Source organism: Meleagris gallopavo, chromosome 1 (genome assembly GCF_000146605.3).
Source record: "Meleagris gallopavo isolate NT-WF06-2002-E0010 breed Aviagen turkey brand Nicholas breeding stock chromosome 1, Turkey_5.1, whole genome shotgun sequence".
NCBI classification, from domain to species: Eukaryota; Metazoa; Chordata; class Aves; order Galliformes; family Phasianidae; genus Meleagris; species Meleagris gallopavo.
The window spans coordinates 54191489-54214005 of record NC_015011.2 but is presented as its reverse complement, the minus strand read 5'-3'; the positions used below and the strand labels follow the sequence as shown (position 1 = coordinate 54214005).

The 22517-nt window shown below is 39.3% G+C and overlaps 1 protein-coding gene across 1 annotated transcript; it reads right to left on the bottom strand.

The window, feature by feature from the left end:
- Positions 1–5756: 5756 nt before the first annotated feature.
- Positions 5757–22502, bottom strand: LOC100548270 (UPF0606 protein KIAA1549-like). Its single transcript, XM_010712989.3, has 6 exons — positions 21476–22502; positions 19689–19922; positions 18628–18680; positions 14954–15099; positions 13011–13165; positions 5757–8111 (listed from the first exon to the last, which is right to left on the bottom strand). Exons 2-6 carry the CDS (start codon positions 19788–19790, stop codon positions 7857–7859), a joined length of 711 nt encoding a protein of 236 aa, XP_010711291.1. The 5' UTR covers positions 19791–19922; positions 21476–22502; the 3' UTR covers positions 5757–7856.
- Between the last annotated feature and the right edge of the window lie 15 nt (positions 22503–22517).

Sequence of the window (22517 nt, the reverse complement as noted above, 5' to 3'; positions counted from 1 at the left end):
CTTTTCCAAATCCCACACTCTGCTTTTTATAGTGTTCTTAGCTACAAAGGCTGAGAACTAAAGACTAACTGTGTAAGTCTGTGTTTTCCCAAATGTTACTGTCAGTTTCCTGTATGTAAAGGTGCAAGACACATTTTGGGGACAGAATGAACTACCACCACCACTCAAACTGTGTCAGTCCCAAACCCTCCATTTCCATCTCTTCGAAGGCCCTCTACCTGCCAGATTGCCAATTCAGGGAACCAAAAAAGCCTGGGGATTTATTACTTAATTCAGACGAAGATGCAACAGGCTGGAGAAACTCCACTGCAACAACAGCAAGGTGGGATTAAAGGTCCCTCCAGCTCAGCTCTGTCTCACAGCAACTGCCACCTGGGGAAGAAGATAAAAGCGCAGTGCACACAGTGATCCATCCTGTCTTCCCTCCCTGCCTGAGCTCACAGGTGAAACACAGCACCCTTCTGAAACACAGAAACAGAGCTCTCTGGGAGAGCTCATCCCCCAGGCATTTTGAAATTAATCCTTTGAGGACTGTAGATAGTTTCATGCAATAATACCTTCCCAGTGACTTTTTCTTTTCAACTTTTCCCAGGTGATTACAGTCACTCCTGTTCCCCCTGCTTCTCCTTCCCGTTGAGCACATTTTCCATAAGTTTCACATATTCACGACTTTTGTGAAAGTTTGTACACTGACTTAAGCACAGTATTTCACCCTGCAACTAAATCATGTGAGTGACTTTAAGACAGATATATAGACCCTCTTCTAATCCCTAAGCCCAAGTTAAAACTTTTTTCTACCTCTGTGATCTTTGCTGGGTTATCTTTCAAACCATTTATTCATTTTAGCTTTCCCTCCATTATTGGCCATATATTCACTACACTAGGTTTCCTCCCTTTGTTTCCCGTCTACAGCTGCACCCACTGCTGGTTGCAGCAAAGCAAAAAGTCCTATCTTGTAATTTCATTCTCTTCAGGTCAGGTATTAGAAACATTTCTGCTCAGCAAGAGCGGTGCTGCAGTGGCACAGGCTGCCCAGGGAGGTGGTGCAGTCACCGTCCTGGAGGTGTTCCAGAGCCATGTGGCTGTGGCACTGAGGGACGTGGGCAGTGGGCATGGTGGGAATGGGATGGCGTTGGACTGGATATTTTTTCCAACCTTAATGATTCCATGATTCCCTTTCCTGGGGAAACAGCATTTAAAATCAAGTCACTTCCCAAGTGATGATACGTCCACAAGCTCTCTTTTCTGTTATTTCTCCTCAGCAAGGATTGTTGTTGCTTGTTTTTTTTAATTTAAAACATTCTTATATCCATAGATTTTCTGATTTCTTTATCTAAGCAGAAGGACAAAGCCAGTGGTACCAACATACAAAACCAGGGTTGCTGAGTCACAGGGAGAACCATTCCTAGTTTGTACTTTTCACATCACATTACTAAACGTGCAGCCAAATTATTTTTTTCAATGGAACTTTTTGGAGCAGAAGCTATAGTACTTTTTCAGATCCTCTACAGCTCTGTCTTGTCTGAATGGGAAAAAAGGGAGATATCTACAAAGCAACCTCTTCGCTGTTTCCATATCATATGTTTAAACCACATCAGTCTAACAGCATTTATTCTAATGCAGCACCCTTTGGGCTCAAATATACTTTCTTACTAAACATCAGCTGACCTACATTAATGTTCTCATACAGATGCTATGCGATAGTGCTAAGTGAGATGTTCATCAATAAATAGAAGACTAAATACTGCTCATTGTCACTGATCTGAAGTGCATCTTCAGTGCAAAGCTGCAGGACAGTAGTACCCTTTGCTCCCAGGTGGAGATGTGACTGTTGTCAATAATGCTGCATCAGTGATGCTGTCTTCTGGAAGTAACAAAAACTTCCATTAATTTCTGCAAAAGCAAGAATGTGGTTTCCAGCACCCTAGAAAATTCTCTTCTACATTTTGGTGGAGAATAGCAAGATATACCAATAATGTAAATACTTTGCCATGCATCTACAAATCCTTTAAATGGGAAAATCTTAATCCGTAATCTTTTGAAGTGTTCTTTGTTTAAAGGAGCCATCATCAAGCTCAAAGGAACTGTCACATGGATCAACATCATCAATGGAAATGCTGAGCAATAAGAGTTCCTCACACGTTGTAATGTGACTTATCTGAAACCATTTTATTAAGGGTTGCAAAGGCCAACAAATACTGTAATGGGCTCATGAATTTGTGTATGCCCAAATCACCCGTACCTCAGAGAATGTGAGTGTATGGAAACTGCTGAATCGTGGCCTAAACCTCTGACTGACCACCTGAGGCGAGCAATGAGTCAGCCCTGGGAGCACAGGTGAAGGCACCTGTGCCACTAAGGAAGGATTTCTTTTAGAGATCACGCCTCTTGGAGGCTTCTCAGTGAGCCTGGGACAAGGGTAAGCCTTCTATCCATTCTTCTTTAGTGTGATAATCTGTTTAGCCTAACTTTTCTGTATATTTCTTAATTATAACATCTGTATAATTGATTACACAATTTCCTATTTGCCAACTAAGTTGAAGTACTACTGATATTTGCAAATTCCCAACCCTGTTCCCTTAACTCCATGGGTAAAAGCTTCCTGATTTTCATTATTATTGCAATATTTTAAAATTCCTGTTACCATAATCAAATTCCTTTCAGAACTGCGTTTTAAGACTAGAGGAGAGTGATGCATTGCCAAATACAACACCATGTTAATTTTTCTTTGAAGTTTTTTCCTGAAACACAGTGGTATCTAGCTTTTAACTCCTTTTAACTCATAGCAGAACTAAAACATTCAGCCTGGATGAGACAACCAACTTCCAAGACGCTGTGTGCCAAAAACCTTAGAGAAGTGATTATGGGATTGTGTCAGAGTAATTAAGAAGCACAGACATTAGCATATAAATGGAAATGCTAAACAATGTAGTTTTCATCTTTCAGTCTGTTTTTCAATCTCTTAATTCTCATTTCCCTTTGCCTGCTCTACATATGGCAATCCCAGGACTACTGTATGAAAACACCATATCAGGGATCCATGACAGTTTCGCATTCATTTCAAAAGACTCTTCAGAGCATTTCCTCAAAATGTGCCAACATTTTATTCTGATTAAGGCAAGATGCAACAGCCTAAACATAAACTTCCAGCTATGGAATAAGAACTACTGAAAACTAAGCAGAAATGGCCATTATGAAAGAGAAAGCATACTTTAAATGCAAGGAGTATGATAGTTGAATACGGAATCAAGACAAAACATTCTGACTCCACCAACTATGAAGGGCCAATAAAAGTGTATTCTAGCACTAATCTAATGGGATTCACAGGACTGCAGCTCTGCTCTGGACAAAACTTTTCTCAGAGGAAGGGCAAGTCTGTCTGATTTTTGCTTCTCAGTTTCTTACTGTCTGGGAGAGTAGACTCCCTGGGATCTGTAAATCAAGCCAGATACATCTTACCAAGAACATCCCAAGCTGTACTACAGATTTTGCAGGATGAATTTTCATTCAATATTCATGTGACTCAATGATTTTCAGTGGAAGTCATGCAGTCATGAGCAGGGACATCATGCTTGACCAGCATTTGGATCTTAGTAATCCTAATGGCATGAGCTGCAGTAAGCAGAGCTTGGTCTGCACTCGTTTGAACTTCTGTCAAATACAGAAAAATGAACTTTTACAGTCATTCTTTTGACATCATCTGCTTTTCAAAGGGTGCTCGTGACGACAACAAAGAAATCAGAGTACCCAGGTACGCTTGGAGCAAAACACTGCACACCAAGCAAATCTTCATCAGCATGGCTATAAAGTTTCTTTCCTAATTTCCACCTCATCAATATTGAGAGTCTATAAATACCACAACGCATGAATAAGAACATATTGGTGGCACACTGAGGGCTTCCCCACCCCATTTCTATCAAAAATAATCAAACAAAAACACAAGTAAGAAGAAGAGGAAAAAGATGCCCACTATAGAAATAAACCAATTTTTTTATGTCTGCACGTAAGCAGCTTGAAGCTACTTTTCCATAGGAACATCTAAACTGTCCTGGAGAATTTCTGGTCTTGGTGACCTGCTTTTTGGTAATCTCACTGATGAGAGATGTTCCCCACTTGTACAGACCAGCACTGTCAGTGGTGAAGGACTGCACAGATTATGGTTTACATTACAGAATCAACTCAAGTGGGAGCAGGGGGCCATACTCCAGCTTTTAATACAAATCTTTTTAGTACTGTCATCCTGGAGACCTAGTTGCCATATTTTGCTACGTATGACATTGCTACCATCCAACAACTTTATCTGAAGCCAAACCATTCCAAGCATATTCCAATTACAAAGGCTCCATCAAATTCCACTTCTTGTTTTATAAGTCCAGCACTTATGCAATTCTTTACACTCACAACACAGTTCTCTTTCTTCAGTCACATGCACACAGCCATTGACAGGACCATGTGTGTTACAGCCTGGTGGATGATATTTTATAGCATTGAAACATGGCCCACCTTTCAGATTTACTATCTGAAAAAGGACTGTAAAATGTCACTTTGCTTTAAAGGCAAGCGAGAAGCAAGAGGTCTACGTTTTGGCTGCAGAAAAGAAAAGCAAACCAACCAACCTAAATTACATAGCTCCGATCTTGCCAAGTACTGCTATATGCCAAACTAAACACAAACTACACACAAATGTCACAGAAAATTATAAAGAAAGAGAAAAACCTGAGGATTCTATAAACCAGATGGTTCAGCCATGAAAATAGATGCAACAGTTGGTAACATCTTTCTTTGCCTGTATCAACTTCTCATCTGATCAATGTTTTTAGTAATTGGTAGATTCATTAACAGATACTTCAAATTCAGAATACTTTAAATTTCTGTTCTTTTCTTCTTTCTTTTAAAAAATAAAGTAACTGGCAAAAGAATGCAAGTACTTGGGGATGGAGAAGTGTACAGTTTTTTTTCCCTCCTGAATTCCCAAGTGGAAACCCATTTTGGCGCATGCATCCCAGAGTCCCCCTGTAGCACACGAGAAAAATTGGCATTCCTGTAGCTGCAGAAAGTAATGTGTGGGTTTCCTTTGTTAGGAACATCTTTGGAACGGGAACATCTAGTGCTCCATTGTGTTACTTTTGCTAATATATGAGTATACAGAATACGCCATACCATTGTTTCGTGAATAGTGGATCAGGTCTGCAGCCAGACTGAGAACATAACTTTCAAATGCAGCTTTTCAGCTTATGTATTACTGGCTTCTCAGTGAAATTGTACGGTATTATAGAGAGGTTTTTGCTTTAGCAAAAGCCACTTTCATTTACCTTTATCTAGCTGTCCTGTTCATGTCCTTCATTAAGATTTGGGACTGAAAAGGATATTCTTCCAAACAAAAAAAGAAAGATGATATATTGTAATAGCATCACCATCAATAACAAAAGTGAATTAGAAATTGCATAAGTACCTTTGAATTTCAAAGGACTTCATATTCCTTGTTAAGTAGCTGGAGCCAGAAATCACTTACTTTCTAGAAGACCACATTTTCTTAAAATGAAGTAATTGTAACGTGCTAATGTTATAAGCACTGGCCTCAGGCTTCATTGTAGAATTATGCTGGAGAAGGATCTGGGCTATGAAGGAATTGTTTAAATTGGAACACTTAGGAACAGTCTTCAGCATTTTCAAGAAGATCAACATTGACTGACATAATTTTCATGTTCTAAAACCCAACATTTTTCAGAAGTATCAGCAACATTCACATTTACAAATCTGGCAGAAAACAAAAGTTTCTTTATTTTTATGCTACAACTGATAATTACACAAAAGGCTTTAAAAATTCAAAATAGAATGACCTGTAGATAGTGCTGTTCATAATCATGCAGGTGTTCTGACTCCAATCAAACCTCAACCAGTGCCCATGAGGACTATGTATTGAACAGTGAACTGGAAATGAATTTATACTGCTTTGCTACATGAAGTTGCTCAAACAATTTCATACTGTCCTCTGACAACAATAGGTAAAAAGATAAACAACTTAGTTCTCTAATAAAAAAAGGAAGCAATGTGCCATTGTTTTTATCATATCATGAGCAGATAATTGCTTCCTAGTCTTGGCTTTGGCAACAAATGACATTACATATGTACTTCATGAACAAGGTACGCAGGGTTCTTCCATGGCATCCTCCTACCTGTTTTCATTTCAGTCTGAGCTAGTCCTGCTGCAGCTACTGAACTGTACACTGGAGCCGGGAACTGATATGGTAGCCAAAGAACACCATACTAAACCAGCATGACATGCTTGCATTTTACCAATTGTTATTTCTACCCCAGTAATACAAACACAGCCCTACCTTGGTCAACCCAATGATCTCCTTGGCTACTACCATCTTCTAACAGCGTTTGAAATACCCACGTTGTAGCACCGAATAGTTTTGTGTTTCATTTTTTCTGAGGCAAGGCTCCTAGGCCTTCTCACAAACACAGAGCTTACTCTCCATCTCAGTGCCAGTTTGCTAGCTTCTGTACAGTCTGATCTGAAAATAAAAACACTCCAACAAATCATGACTTAAGTAAAATCTCCATATGTATTACATCAGTTACAGTTATGCAATGGCCAAATATTAGTAAATTCATAGCTAGTATTAAATTAAAACTCTGGAAAAAACAGCGACAAACAGTTCCATGGCACGTACCATTCTTACCATGGGGATAATGCTTACCCTTTGTCCAGAGGGACAGTGGGAACAAGTATAAATATAGAAACTGTCTTCAAACCGCAAATCTAAGCCTATGTTAATGTTCTAAACTGTCACCGACTTTCACTAAAATTATTCAGATCCAAACATAAGCAGTGGTTTAGGACATCAATTTAAAACATAATGCTGGTGACCCTGTACCAGTCAGGCTGGATTGGTTTCTGTCCACAAAGCAAATTACAGAGTGGCAATATTTTATCGCTGGTCTTACAAGAGTAGTATGTAAATATATATATATTAAAAACATACATACACATTTCCCCAGATTCAACTGTGGCTGAATATTCCTTTCTTATTTTTCAGTGATTTTCAAAACAAATTAAATACCAAGCCCTTTCTGTTTGGATGCTTTGCTTTGTTTCTCCAGCCTGAATGAGTCTACAGATATTTTCTTAGTTATACAAGGCCAATGTTTCACTTTGCAAACATTGAAGATGAAGGAACACTTGAAGCTTCAGCACCAGAAGGAAAACAAGGAAGAGTGCAGAGGGTAGCTCCATTTGGAAGCATGGAGCTTTAACAATTATTGTTCCATTTTGTTACAAGTAGTTCATAAAGCCTTTTATTCTAAGTCCTACCGTTACTGACAACCAAAGTGATTCTTACGTGGGATTACACCTTCAACACCCTAGAGCTGATATAGTTTGTAATCTTGGAGAACAGCAACACAAACCACTTCCCCATAAGCACTGGAGAGATCAGAATACTTGGAATCTCTTGCAAAATGTCACCTCAGTTCGCACAAACCTTTGCCTTCTCCTTAGAAAAAGGAGTCTACTACACTTGGAGTTTGTTCCTGTGATTTTTTTTTTGCTGGAGTGTTGACTTCTTGACTTCAGGTTTTATTTGTTTGTTAGACTGTACTGAGGGTATGAAGAGAAGAGGAGCACCGTAATATTAACAGATTAGTTACCACTGATTGCCATGACACTGATGATTGTTCCCAGTCTCTCCGTCTTCTCCTCATTTTACTGCCTTTTTTCTTTTTTCCAGAAGTGTTGTCTAAAGAGCTGTGAAAGTCCATTCTTTCGAGAGAACAACATTGCTGATTTCCTGTAAGTCTTTGCTTCCATAGGAAGCAGATAGCTGGCAGATTTGCAAGGGAATGCTAAATCAACTATGGAAGTTCTGCACTGTTGTCTGTTTCTGAGAAAGACGTAGAAGTTCTTCTCTAATTGCTTTTATAAGAGAGGCTGAAGAGTGACCTGGTTGGAGGTCCTCAGTGGAACTGGTGGTGTAGCAAAGGCCCTGGCCCTGAAGGTTGTTGTGTGGAAGCTGAGCAGGGGGTGCCGAAGGTTGCCTGGCTGAAGTCCTCGGCATCTGGAATACTGGTGAGGAGGAATATTCTTGGTGTCCATGCATATGCATCTGGAAAAAGGTAGAAATTGTTATTGTACCTTCTGAACTAATACAATAATCCCAGAAAAGACAAGAAAGCAAAAAGGCAAAGAACAGAGGGAAAGCAGCATGGAGATGCTTCTAACTGCTGCCACTGTTCTTTTGTTGAATGAATGAGTGATTCCTCTTATGGAGAGCAAAACAACAAGCGCACAAAATTGCTGGACTGCCTCAAGTTCAGGGATTTTTAAAATCTCTTTGAACATCCATTAAAAAGTCTGACCCCTTCTATGTTGCTTATGTTTAGAAATTGAAATGGAAGGAGGTGGGGACTAAAAATAGAACTGGAAGTCAGTGGAATTGGCTTTCCAGCAAGGCCCTTTCCATCAGCTTCCCAAAAGACAACAGGCAAATCACTGCCTTCTTGGTTGTCATTTCTTCATACTACCTATGAAACAGGGATGCTACTGTTTTCACCTTCCCTATTCTATCCGGCTTGCCTGTTCAGACAGTCCACTCCTGAGGACCGTGTAACTGATCCATGCCTGGGAAAAGAGCCAACAGGTGAAGCAGCAGAAGAAAAAAAGTGATTCAAATCAGAAATAATGGATTTTTCCATACTCAGAATCTGTTCTAGGTAATTGAGAACCACCATCTCAGTTTAGGGACAATCACTGTTTAAGGGCAGAAAGGAGCTAATTCTGCTTTCGTTCAGTAACAAATATTCTCTAATGAAACAAGAGAGAAACACAACACAAGCCTGAGTTTATGGGCTTATCTATCAAGAAAAAAAGTCTGCTTACACTAAAACGAAGCATGAATTTGCAGTACACAGGTAATTTCACCAATTCCCAATATGGACAAAAAACAGGTATATTTTGAAAATTTAAATTCCAGTTGGCATCCCTAAAGGAAGCATTTCTTCTCGCCTCTTGTATCTGTGAGAGGCAGCCAAAAGAAAACACTGGACACCAACGACTTGAGGCTGCTTGAACACACCGTACTGAACCTACAGCTCAAAACAAAGCAGCACAATCCCTTTCCAACAAGGAGCAACAAGCTGCAGCAAGCTCAGATCAGAGTTATCACAATTTAGTGAGCAGTCACCTCTGCAGATAACCCTCAAGTAGAAGCAGAGAGAGCAAACTGGTGAGGGAAGAAAAGACAGCGAGGTCAGCAAGAAAAGGATTTGGGACAGAGGGGGAAGGGAACGAAGAGATTACAAAGCAGAGCCTGGGAAGGATATGGGGGGGCTAGAATTACTGTGGCAGCAGTGTGCAGGGAACAGAAAAATGTATGGGAGAATGCTGCCTAACATCTCTCGCAACATAAATGTATAAAATCTGAGTTGTTTGGTATAGAACTGAACAAGTAATAGATTCTGACTCTCTTGCATAGCTCATGCAGCACTGATCATTTGCACAGTTAATTTGAGAAGAGAGTTTAAGAGGAGGAAAAGAAGCTTTAATGGAAGAATGATAGGCAAAGAAGATTTTCCCAGTAACATCCTGTCTTCTTTTAAAAGGGAGGAGATTTTAGTATTAGAAAGGAATGAATGGGCCTCTTGATTGTTCACAATTACCTCATTTAGCAGTGAAACCTGAAACTAATTCATATGTGCAGGCTACAGTTATCAAACCTGACAAGTACTCCGTGGGTTTATAGCAAAGTGATGAAATAAAAAAAACATTAAAAACAAACATTTCTTGACACATGAGTCTTAGTATCAAACTACTGTCTAGTTATTTCACATTAGAATACATACATGGTTCAGCTCCTGTCTCATATTGTATGGAGTTAGCACTGTAAGCACTTTGGGGAAGTTAGTAGGAGTATCTGCTGACCACGGTGGATGCTTTTTAACACTGAGGCTACAAAAATTTTGTTAAATAACTCCGAAAAACAAAAGAGTGGATTCTTGCAAACTTAACATCTACCAGACTACAACAGCAAAACAAGGATTGGAAGGCTGGAGGAATTTTTCTTTTTTACATTTCTTTATGAATAGAAATATATGACAACATCTAGTTTTGTACATCATCTATAAATTATAATTTTATATTATACTTCCATGCAATTAAGAGTAGGAGAAAAATAACTCATAAAAATACCTTTATTAAGTCTTCTTTTTTTGGTTAACTTATTCAGAAATGAAGACTTACGAGATTGTGCATTTGTTCATCCCCACCCAGAAACAGTTGAACTCTGTGGCTAATTTAATTGAATCTGATGTAGGGATGTATACACACATACACATAGATACATGTATATATGTAGAAACATACATATATTGCAAGTTTTACAAAATTGGGTAGTCAGTTAAACATGACCAGATTTGTTGTATCACTGAATCTGAGCGGCAGATAGGACAGGTTAGGATGTGGTCATCCAGACAGCATGCATTTCATGCGGGATAGCAGGGAACATAAGAGACAACTGGAAGTATGATGAGACAGTTTAGAGATATAATGGTGGGCAGCTGGGGTACAAAAGTAGAGCAGAAAGATATGTGTGGCTTTTAGGAACAGCTGAAACCTGGAGAAGATGTGGAGACATATGGGATTATAGACAGATAGAAAGTGATGCCAGGCAGTGGTAGGAAGGTAGAGATATGCAATACAGCACACAAATCTGTAAGAAACCAGGCTTCATTATTTCTGCTGCTCAGCTGACCAACTAATCTATATTGTATTTTCAGTTAGCAAAGGAAATGCTGTAATTATCCTTTCAGATGGAGAATAATGGTGAATTGATGGTAACCGGCATGTTGATTCTAGGGCAGGAGGCACAAATGAGAGATTATGTTCCAATAGAAAAATCAAGTATAGACTGTAGGGATAACAGGTGAGGGTACTGTGAGGAGAAAGGCCAATGCAAGAACACAAATGTAGATCTCTCTCAAGCTTACAGGCAGGAAGAACACTCCAGATCTAATCTCCCAAAATGCAGAGGTTAGTTTTAGAAACTTGCTGAGAATGAGGGAACAGGAAGGCTGTTTGCTAAGAATGAGTTGAATACTGCATCATAAGCAATGTGACCATCATTGATTAAGACCTTCCTTCCAGAAAGAGGAGTAACAAGCTTAGAGCTCTGTCCTAGTGAGGGAAATCATGCTTTGAAGATAATTAGCTAGTATAGAAAACAACAAGTTAAAGAGCTTATCTAACAAACAGTGCAGACACTAGGTGAGCTTTGCTTTACAATCTACTGATACTGCATTACATTTAGGTACAGTCACAATCTCCTTCTTTTGCCTTAAAAAACAAACAAAAGAAAACAGAAGAAGTCACAATGCAGTAACGAATTCAGCAGTCAGCAAACAGAAAGTTTTGTCAAAGCAGAGGAATGGTTTAAACTCATATTAGTTAAAAGAACGTGAACTTGGATTGAGGTGAGAGGTACCCATCTAACTGGTAACAGAACCAGTTCACACTGTATTGAGCCTCTAATCTTTTAAAGTATTACAGGCATTGAATGTCAAAATCAATTGTTTGTATAACATCTCAGAAAATGGAGCCCTGAGTGAATTTTCAGTAATATGTCAGCAATTTAGGTAATAAAATATTAAGAAAGTAATGACCGAATATGCCTTCGGGGATAAAAGTCCACAGATCTAAAAAAAAAAAAGTAATTTTCAGAAATGAAAGACAAATGATACGAAAGGGCAATGAATGGTAACCTAGAGATGCCTCTGAAAATGGTAAAGGAAAGACACTAAGACCTCTCATGCGAGTGCTTTTCTCGATGTAAATGGAAATGAGGACATTCACAAATTCAAATACCACAGTTTGAAGCACAGATAGCAAGTTAAATTAGGGAAATGCATTTCTCGGCTTTGACAGTTAATGGTTTTGAACAGTAACAGTAGAGTTTATCTCTAGCGTGCCCAGGTCTTGAAAGCCTAATGCTTCTTCTCTCAACCTGAGCTGGAGATGCAGGAGGTCTGTTTCATCAGAGTCTAGAGAGGAGGTCCATACTGTTGCACTGTCATTCTGTAAAGCCATTTTAAGATCATGAAGCACTCCAAAGCAACTACAAAACTCCACTCTTGTAGAGTTAAACACACAATGGCCTGAATATGCAAAAGAAGATCTTTCCTCCCTCACTCAAGGAAGAAACTGGAGAAATGATAGTTATGACAAGAGAAAAAAGAAGGGGCAAAAAGCTGTTGCGCTCAAGATCACTACAGTAAAGCTGTCACAGGTCAGCCTGCTTCAAGATGCAAGTTCATCAATCACTGGTGGCAGGCAACTGGAAGTATCTTCAACCTCACCACACATGAGACTGAATCAGAAACATCAACTTCCAGAAGCAGCATAGCCAAGAACATGAAATAATGATGACTGCCTATGTAATACTGATTAATGAATGCATATGATTTTACCACATCCCATTGACTGAGAAAGAAAAATAATTTGCCTAGGAGCACCTGCACTTAACAGTGCGCGTATATACCTTATCCTGTGGCCCCAACTCTTGCTGTTTGTTGCGCACTGATATAGAAGACAAAAGAACTATACCAATACAAAGTAGAAGGGTAGTCTGGGACAATTTAATTCAATGTTTTCTACTTACAATGATCACAAAATACAGAGGCATATTTCAGAGAAGGAAATGGAAAGCAGTATCCACCTCTGCTGGCGCTCAGAAGCAGAACTGGGTGAACTGCAATTAATGAATGAAGGCCTCGTGTGAGAAAAAAAAAGGTTAGGTAAGGTGGGAGAAAGCAATTAGAGAGAAGCGAAGGTGAAAGAACGGCAAGCAAAAGTCAGAAGAACTAACAAAGGTTTGAAGAGCAAAGCAAAGAATGTCAGAGAAGCAACTCAAAGTATTCCAGGGGAAAAAAGTTCCAAACAGTAAAGCAGGAAAAAAAATACCCGAACATATCACTACTTTGGAAACTATGCAAATGTGTAACACAGTACTCACTGCATCTCGCCTAGCATATTCATCCTCTCCACGGTACTGGGGCCACCCTGGCCCCCCCGGCTGGCCATGCCCTGCTCTGCCTGAGGGGATCTCCACTTGTTGACCTCCGATCCTGCTAGCAATTCCCACCTGAGTGAGGTGCTGTATCTGAGAACCTTAAAAGCAAATATTGTTTTTTCATCTTTACACACAGTCAAGTTTGTAGGGCAGACAAATGACAACATAAAACCTTGTTGGAAGCAGAGACAAGAAGAAAGTGGAGCTCTGTTTCTGTGTAATTTAAAAAAAAATCAGCAGAAAGAAGGCTGTCAGTGTAGAACAAAGAAGGAAAAGTTATGTGCATTTGGTGCAGTTCATCTGAGTGTAGTGTTTTTTATTGTCACTGCACTGAAGGAAGAGATTGAGATACATGCATCTCAGACGCACACTGCACTTCATTCCAAAAACATGCCAGCCCTTTTCAACTAGCACTTACCGAAGGCCCTGGCAATGCTTTCATGTACATTACTTAGCAGCAAAGACAAGATATTTGCTGCTGTGGTATACCTTATTTACCTCATCCTGCTACATCCTGACTCTCTAGATTGCTTTCTGTCCGATCTCTCAGAAGAATTCAATACACGACCATATAAGAGTATAGTTCTTCTAGTTTTTCTTCATGGTTAAATATTAAACGATGCTGTCATTGGCTAATGAGAAGGTCAGAACATACTGTATCTCCTTTCAGGCTGAAAGCTAACCCCTTCCTTTCTAACTTCTCTCCACCCTCTACTGCTTTCAAATATATCCAAAGATAGCTATTGTCATTAATTGTAAGAGACATGCAACAACATGCCAGCTTTCCTTTTTCCTGAATTTCCTCCCACAAGGAAACAATATTTATTTTAAGAATACATTGGAAATTAGACATATCTAATAAACCCAACGTTTAATAATAATAACTGTGCGCATGTGTGTGCGCAAGTACAAAATGGGAGGAAAAGACAAAAACCAGTCTGATTTATGTGTTGTAAAATTACTTCATATTCTTCCCTCAATAAACAGCCAATCTTTAAGAAGCAAGATAGCTACTTATACTTATGCTGAAGGACAGTTAATAATCATCTGAATCCAGCCCCAACTTTGCAGAAGATGCATGAGAATAGTGTGAATCAGAGAATAAAATAATCATAGAACTGTAATAGTCATTCCATCTCTGTCCTTTTCATACATTTAACAGAGGAGAACAGATATCAAAAATAGGACTCAGAAGTATACGACTGTATTTTTAGTCTTTTTCAACTCCCCAGGAAGAAAACATTTGTCTGGAAGAAAATTAACTGTGGCATTTGCATAAGAATAGAATATTTTATTCATAGAAGCAGTGTTTGCTGCTTAATTGCCATGTGATGTTAGAATTTTATTCATTATAGAGCTGATGAGCACTACAGAAATTATCTCACTACCAAGTCAGCAAGAGATAATATCTTCAGAAACTAAAAGAGCTTGCTTTTATACATATATTTCTAGGAACAGAAATGAAAAATAAAGATGCAGAAAAACATTCATTTACTATTTTTATTTAGTAGGCTATTTGGGATGCATCAATTAGCTCATTTAGCAAAAACAGCAGAGTGGTCTGCAGCGGAAAGTCAACATGCACCATACACTAAGAATTTTCCATTCTTAGAGAATAGGTTTGTTGTTTTTTTTTTAAATACATTGTGTGATAACTATTGCTTGTAAGACACTAAAAAAAAGAGGCAAAGTATTGCCTTTTTCAGCAAGGCCATGTGCACGCAAAGTTATCCTCTCCATCGGACTGCTTTTTTGGCACTGAAAATGAGGGCCACATTTAAAGTATAGCAGCTGAAGAACAATGATGCCTTAACGGTGATCTCAGTGTAAGAAGAGATAAAGAAAGAGACCTGTTATTTATTGCGTGTTCAACTCAAGAAGTGTACCTGCAGTGCTTCCAACTGGTCGCGGTCGTGCCACCGACGGCATTTCCTCTGAGTATATCCCTCTGGAGGAATACTGAACCTCAGGCGGCTGCTGGTCTGGGTGCATTAACTCTGCAGGTTGAAGAAAACCTGGCCCAAAGTTCTGCCTGTGGAACAGTGAGGACTCAGGATTACAATAAGAAAACTGCCTAATTAATATCAGTATACCTCCTACAATGTCTCCTTACGATGTCTTCAAACAATGTTTTTACCTTAAATGTACAAAAAAAGTCTGAGGAGTACATTCATCCCCCATGTCCTGCATCGCAGATAGAAATGAGCTAGAAACTCTACCAAGAACTTCATGCAAGCATTTTTACAAGCTGCAGCTTCTTCAACGCAGAGGAAAAAATCCCACAGATGTTGTTTTCCTCTTGGGGAAAAAATCTTCAGGGAAAAGAACAAAACAGATTTCATGCAGAAAGTAGTGATGGAGCTGCTTATTGTAGCAATGCATCTAACTCTTACTCAAGAGTTGCCAGGCTCACAGTTTAGTTCTAAGTCAAACCACTCATTCTGCATCACACGTGTATTTCACAAACTGTTATGATTTCTTCTGATCACTCTCCAGGAGATTTTCAAAAGCTTGCTCCTTAAGATTCATCAAACTACAGAAAACTGTTGTTGGCACATATGAAGAGAGATGCAATATATCCTAAAATTAACGTTTCCTATAATTCAGGCTGGTGCTTGTAGTCAATGTTAACAACAGAAACTGCCGATGGGCTTTACTCATTAATCGTGCCAATGTAATGGAACTGGTAAAAGAATGTAGAATGGGAATAGAGAAGGAGATGGAAATGCTGCTTTCCCTATGCTTCCTATGAGCACACCTTCACGCTGACATGGTGAGGTTATATATTAAAGAATGATGGCAACTGAGTTTTCAAGAATTATCAGCTCCTTTCAATATGGTGGATGTGGGAGTACCTAAACTGTAGGTGCTTAGGTTATTAGGCTAATCTTTCCTAGATTCCAGGTATGATTAAAGAAAAGAGACATGTTCCTCAACAGGTATTACAGGCACTCAAAGCAAAAGGTTAGGCTCACTGAATCATTTTCTGCAGGAGGCTGTCTCTCACAGGTAATTACAAAGAAACAAAGAGACGAACATCGTAAGTCAGGCACATGAGGTTATACTAAGTGAAGATGGGATTAATTTTATATCCCCTTTTACCACAGATGCACCTAAGCTCTTCATGGCAACTGACTGCCCCCTATCTCATTTTTCAACACCTCCTTTTACGTCACGTCCTTTTTTTTTTTTTTATTTTTTTTTTAAACAGTGAAATTCCATGTCTGAATCTAATTCAATTTTTTCTTCATTTGCACTCTATTTGGAAAAGCTGACCACCTTTGTATGATGAGCAAATAACAAAGAAAGCCAAGAAAATAACAGAGTCAAATAAAACCAAATAAGAGCCTAGTAAGGCCAGAACAAGTAGTTGTAAAATAAAGCACTAGCTACTTGGCGTATGGTATTATATAAAGAATGTGTAAGGGGTTCAAACTGCAGCAATCCCATTGTGGAAGTGCCAGAATTTCTGCAGCTCCCTTGCATACATTCCCAACAGTCCACTCAGCGGATTGAGAAGAAACTATTTTCAGTCAGGTTTACAAGCTCATTAAAATAAATGCCTGAATGGGTAGGTAATGTTTAACAGTGTCACTTCTGTTATTTTAATTGCTCTAAACAGTATGGATGCAATCATTCAACTACAGTGCAGAGTTGGAGTCTTAATAGACTTACAATTTTTGATGCTGTCTTTTAAAAAATAGTCTTCTCAACATTACTGCAAATGTATTATTTTTCTGTCACTTTTTTCTGAAAGGCCAGGAAGTATTTCCTTATTGCTGATGGATTTGTAGTTGAAAGGTGCAAGTTTAATAACCCACCACCTCTCTTTCCAATTTTCTTTTCAATAGATAGATATAACTACTCTTTAACATTAACCAGAGGTCAACAAAAGTGTACAAAATAGGACAATCTGTATCATTCAGGCTTGCTAGTGCTACTTCCTATTTCCAGACTGTGATCCAGCAGTCACTTAGCACATGCAAAAAATGATTCAGACTCAAGCTATTTAATTAGCTATGGAGAGATTTTCCCCCAGATCAATTTTACACCAGTGAGACACTATGGCTAGCTATCTCTGTGGCATTATGCAACATTCATTTTTTGGTAAAAGTTGTTCATTGTGCGGTTATGTTTGTACAGCTGTTATGTGTCCTGGGTTATTCACATACAATTTTTTTAATCCAAGTTGGTTCCAGCTCACTAAAGATGATGACTGCATTTGTACAGAGAAGGGAACAGTAGATTACCCAACTATTCCATGCATTGAATATTTAAGCCGATGGACTATTTCACTGATACGTGCCATCTAACCATACTGACTGCAGATCCATTTTTCTTCATCTGATTAGTGTGCTGCTTCTATCAATTTGTTTATAATATCTTCTGAATATGAGCATAAGCCCCATTCCAAAATCATGAAAAGTCTTTTCTTGTCTTTTACCGACCCAGCTTTAAGAAATCTATTTATGGGAATCCAGTGTGCCTATATCAAGGGCTGATAAACTTTTGAACAAAAAATATATTGCAAAGGTGCTATCTGTAACATGGGTTACAGCACTTTCATGACTAATTATTATCATATTTTCCCTGAACCTGTAACAGGAAAACAAAGAGATAATTCCCAGTAACTGAAATAGTCAGCTTTGACCAAGAACTGAGAAAATGTGCAGACTACTCCTTTCCTAGTAAGCCCTTTCAAAATAGGGTTGCAGAACAAAGGATAAAGGAATGTTCTTCATATCCATTTTGTAGCTGAAGAATCATCACATTTTCAAGGCAGTAAAGACGAGGTGGAATTTTATGAATGACATGGATACCAGTGGTGCTTCAGATCATATGATGAGATGTAATGAGAGAGCAGCAGAAAGCCACCTTTTTCACCAATTTGGTTACTGTAGCACAGACAGTGATGAATTTGTGACGAATGTGACCCCAGTACACACTGTGACTCAAGAGTCTAACTTCATGTGTTGTTAGCACAAAGACACCAAACAGCAAGCACTTGGACAACTGCTTCTTCTCTTTACGTCATTCTCCCACAGTAAGTTCAGAAGATGGAATATTTGTTTCTCATTGATTATGTAGCAATAGGCCTGCAAAGCATGCTTTCACTACGAGGGTCACTACGCTCTGAAATTTGTTCTCAACTTGGTTAGAAATAGAATGAATTTGTTAGTCATCTGCAAGCTTTCGTGAGTGTGTGCTATACTGAGGCTACATAAGTAAGATGAAAGCAAGAGTACTGGGAGATATACATGCATCTGAGTAACTCAGGCTCTCTGAAACCTGAAACTCAGTGGTTTGCTCAGTATTTGAAACGATATCTCCACAGCCAAGGGGCTAGAAACACTTTTCTTTTTCAATGGAGGCTTGGATTCCATATAGTATACATATGTCATTCATGTCACATGAAGAAATTACACAAGCTGGATCTGGATTCCCGTTACTTTTTCATTTATAACATACTTTGCATAATAATATAACTGTGCCAGTAAGAACTCTGGGGGAGGAAATGCAAAGAAAATAGTATACGATAATTCCATCATTGAAACGCTACCTTGGCAGGAGACCTGGTGCTGCTGGCGGAGTCATTCCAAATTCCACATATCTCTGTCAGATGAAAGAAACCAAATGAATTAAAATGTATACCCTGGGAAGTCCACTGTCAGACTTCCAAGCGACGAATTGCAGAGATCACTAGGCCTATGTATGTGATTGGACTGCAACCTTAACAGTTTGGTTCTACAAACCCAGTGTCACAAGAAGGTCAGGGAAGAACTGTTACAGTGGGACAGCATTGCCTTTTGTCTGATCAGGGTCTACCAAGTAACTTAAAATCTTTCAAAAACACTCTTCCCATTCACAGATCAAGCACTGCTCCAACGTCTATTTAGCTTAAAACTTTCAGCAAATTAAACTTTTCATTTGCAAATCTCTTTAAATCTCCAATCAGCATCAGACTGCAACAGAGATATCACAGGGATTGGACTCAGGAGTCCAATGGGGTTTTGAAATCTCAACTGAATTGTTATGGAACTTGAAATGGGCTAAAATTTTATCCAATGTCTCAGTGCTCCATGAAATCCAAAAAACTTTGCAAACACTGCTTTTCTACCCTCACATTATGAAAGCATTTGGATGACCTTCTGGAAAATATAACTTAAAACCAATATAATCTTTTTTCATTGACAAACTATACTAGTACCTATACTAAACAAACAAACAAACAAAAAAAACAACCCAGATCAAAAGCTGGTCTTTTTCAGATCATAACTGAGAAGGAACAGAAAAGTTACTCTAAAAGAGAACTCCTATTTTGTGACTGGGATTGGAAAAGGGGAAAAAATCCAAATGGCTTCAAAAGCAAGTTCACCATATTGTGACGGTCATTTCTGAGCTCTCCTGGTTCAAGAAACTATTTCATATTTGTGCTAAGTCCTTTCAGAAAGGGCACAACAGCAGCGATTGTGACTCAATTGGTGCTAATCACCTGTCCAGACAAGCCTTACACATGACATGAGTCACATTGAAAGGGTTTTTTACCGCCTGAGTTGGACAAGGTGATCCCCATTGGGTGCAAGCAGTTCCCCTCCCTGCCCGTGCAGGCCTGCTGTTTACCGGCTGTCCTGCAGAGACTCCGGGTGGCGTGACGGCTGTGGAACTGGCTGCTTGGCTGCTAGGGGCCACCAGGGCAAAAGCATCATCCAGGAGCGAGTGCATGGTCTGCCGAGCCTCTTCTATGGATGGCTGTGGTGGGACGTACTGGGAGACTGGGTGGGATGGCAGGCCGGGGAACTTCCCCAGATCTGCTGAAGATGACGTCTGAGGTTCAGGAGGCAAATCTGGATCAGACTGGAGAAAACATAAAGAAGGTAAAGGGCAGTCAGCCAGAAGATCAAGCAGCCAGCTTCCAATCAGAAGTGAGCAATGTTCCCTTGCCAGACCTAGAATGAGATGAAATACCCAAGTACCAGTGCTGGACAAAACCTGTCCCATGACACCAGCTGCACAAATGCTTCATTCAGTGTGATCTGAAATGCCCTGATGTGCGGTAAGGCAGTGGTGCATGGCACAGCAGTTCCTCAGGTGTAACAAATCACAGTTTGCAAGCACACATGGGAAGTTGTGCTGTGAGCATTTTCTCCACCCAGACAAGACTGTCCACATCTCTGAATCCTTCGCAGTTTTTCAGTTCCAAGAAATTAGCTTACAATTGATCACATCAACAGTAATATTAATCAATTATTACCCTCCAGGAAAACGTGCAAAGGGAACTGCTAAGAAGTTGAGGGGTTAGCTGCATGGAACTTGGGTGCATCACCTGAATGGGATTTACGTAAGTGCTTCACTGCAGTAATACCTCAGGCATGCATTGCAATTACTACCTGGGATCTTACCACACGGGTCTATTGTTTATCAGTAACAGGAAATTAAGTGAGCATTGCAGCAGCAGACTTACTATTTAAGCTCATTCTTGCCACTGTACGCAGATTGTAAAATCAGTCATAGAGATGCAAAAGCCTCAATTTCACCAGGAACTTAGCATTCTGAGTACTGTCTTGCTACAGATGCCAAAGGGGCTGAACTCACTGTGTGACAAGTTTTAATTAAATAGCTTCAGATGATAATTCATTCTGCTGCAGCATGACATTAAAATCACCACATTGTTGTTTGAATGCAGAGGGAGACCACAGTAATCAGCATTACAGCCACTTGACTGCATATGCAGCTAATGGTGAAATTCTTGAAGTTATTAAATCATCTTTCAAGATAAACACCATCCAGAGCTTTTTAATATTGGCATTACGCTTAGTAAAGTCTGCTTTGAAATGGGTAAAAATGCCTAAATATGGTTTCTGACATGGATATGACTGAACAGAAGCCTTTCTTAAACAGAAAAACACAAAATCAGTTGTTGAGACACTGTACTGGAATTATTTTAAGTAACTGTGGCACAAAGACATACTAGTCTTTCATTAATAATTAATTCACAGATTTTAAAGATGATAAAATTTCTCACGAAAAGAACAAAATCTTTCACTCTGGGAGAGCAAAGGATTTATTTTGATGTAACATATGGATACATACATGCAGCAAACTGGACTAGAGTGAAGCTATGTTCAACGCACTGTGGAATGTGCCAAAAACACTTTCATGTGCATAATACAGTGATATTAATGAAAACGTGGTTTTAGTTCTTGGCTTCTTCTAGGAATAGCTATCAGAATTTCATGGCTTCATACTGACAAACTGCCAATGAAGTGCTTGTTTCACTTGGATTTACATGTTAATTACATATGTGTGAAACTAGCCACACAGATCACAATTAGAAAGAATAAATCCTTCCCATGTCTCAACTGCCGTTACAACCACCAGAACCCTCCAGTCATTCAAGACATACATACAATATACGCAGAGTTATTGACTCCTGGAGGTCGCTTGTATGTCCCATCGCTATCAGTTGTGATCAACCTGTCTTTTTCTGCATTGATAGGACTACCGTTTATCTGATGTCGCCGGCGCTGCTTTGGAGAACGTTTTGCACGAGAGCTGAATACAAAGAAAACAAAAAGGCAGAGAGAGAGAAAAAAAACAAACAACAAGACAAAGGTAATCACATTTCTTTTTGTAGTTTCTTTTCATCCCATTCAAGGTTGAGCTTCTCTGCCCATTCCATCCTAGTAATGCTTGTCTCAGCTCCTTTCCTTCTCTCAGTTTTTCATCCCAGTCCCACTAGTCAGTCCCAAACCCCTCTCCTCAAGTTTCTCCTAATAACACTATCACTGCCACAGCAACCACTGCCCAAACTGTCTCCCTCCTCACCCAAACTTTCTGCAGTGTCACCATCTTTCTACATCTGTCTTCCAAGCCTCCCACCTTTCCATACCTCCCAGCCCAATATCTGACACATTTTCAATAGCAGAACAGACCACACCAGCAATGAGGCTTTGTGCTTGGTATAGTATGTTGTGTTTAACACTACCATTGGAAACCAGCTGAAAAAGATGGGCTGGAGAAAAGCAACTTCCCTTCAGTGTGGAAGCAGTAGCAGGTAACAGCCCTCTAGAAACAGTATTTCAGTATTCTTAAGCCTTAGACAGAGCCCAGAGAAAGCCTTCTCTGGAAATACAGACCCAGAAAGGTGGATATGTGACGTTGTCAAATACACCTCATTTTATAGAAGGAATATGTAAAAGGTTATCTGTGCTTGTGAGTTTGTCCTTAAAATTCAGAATCTTCATGTTCTTTAAGTTGTTCAAGGCTTTCCTTTATTTTTATCTTTTTACAGTCATTATAAAAATGCTACTTCTTGCAGTTCATATATTCCCTGTTTCTTTGTTAGTACTTATGTTACAATTTTGATCTCTTTACATCACACCAGAATTAGGTAAATCAATGGCAGAGCAAACGCTAAAATGTTTTAAGACAGTTTTCATACATTTGTGT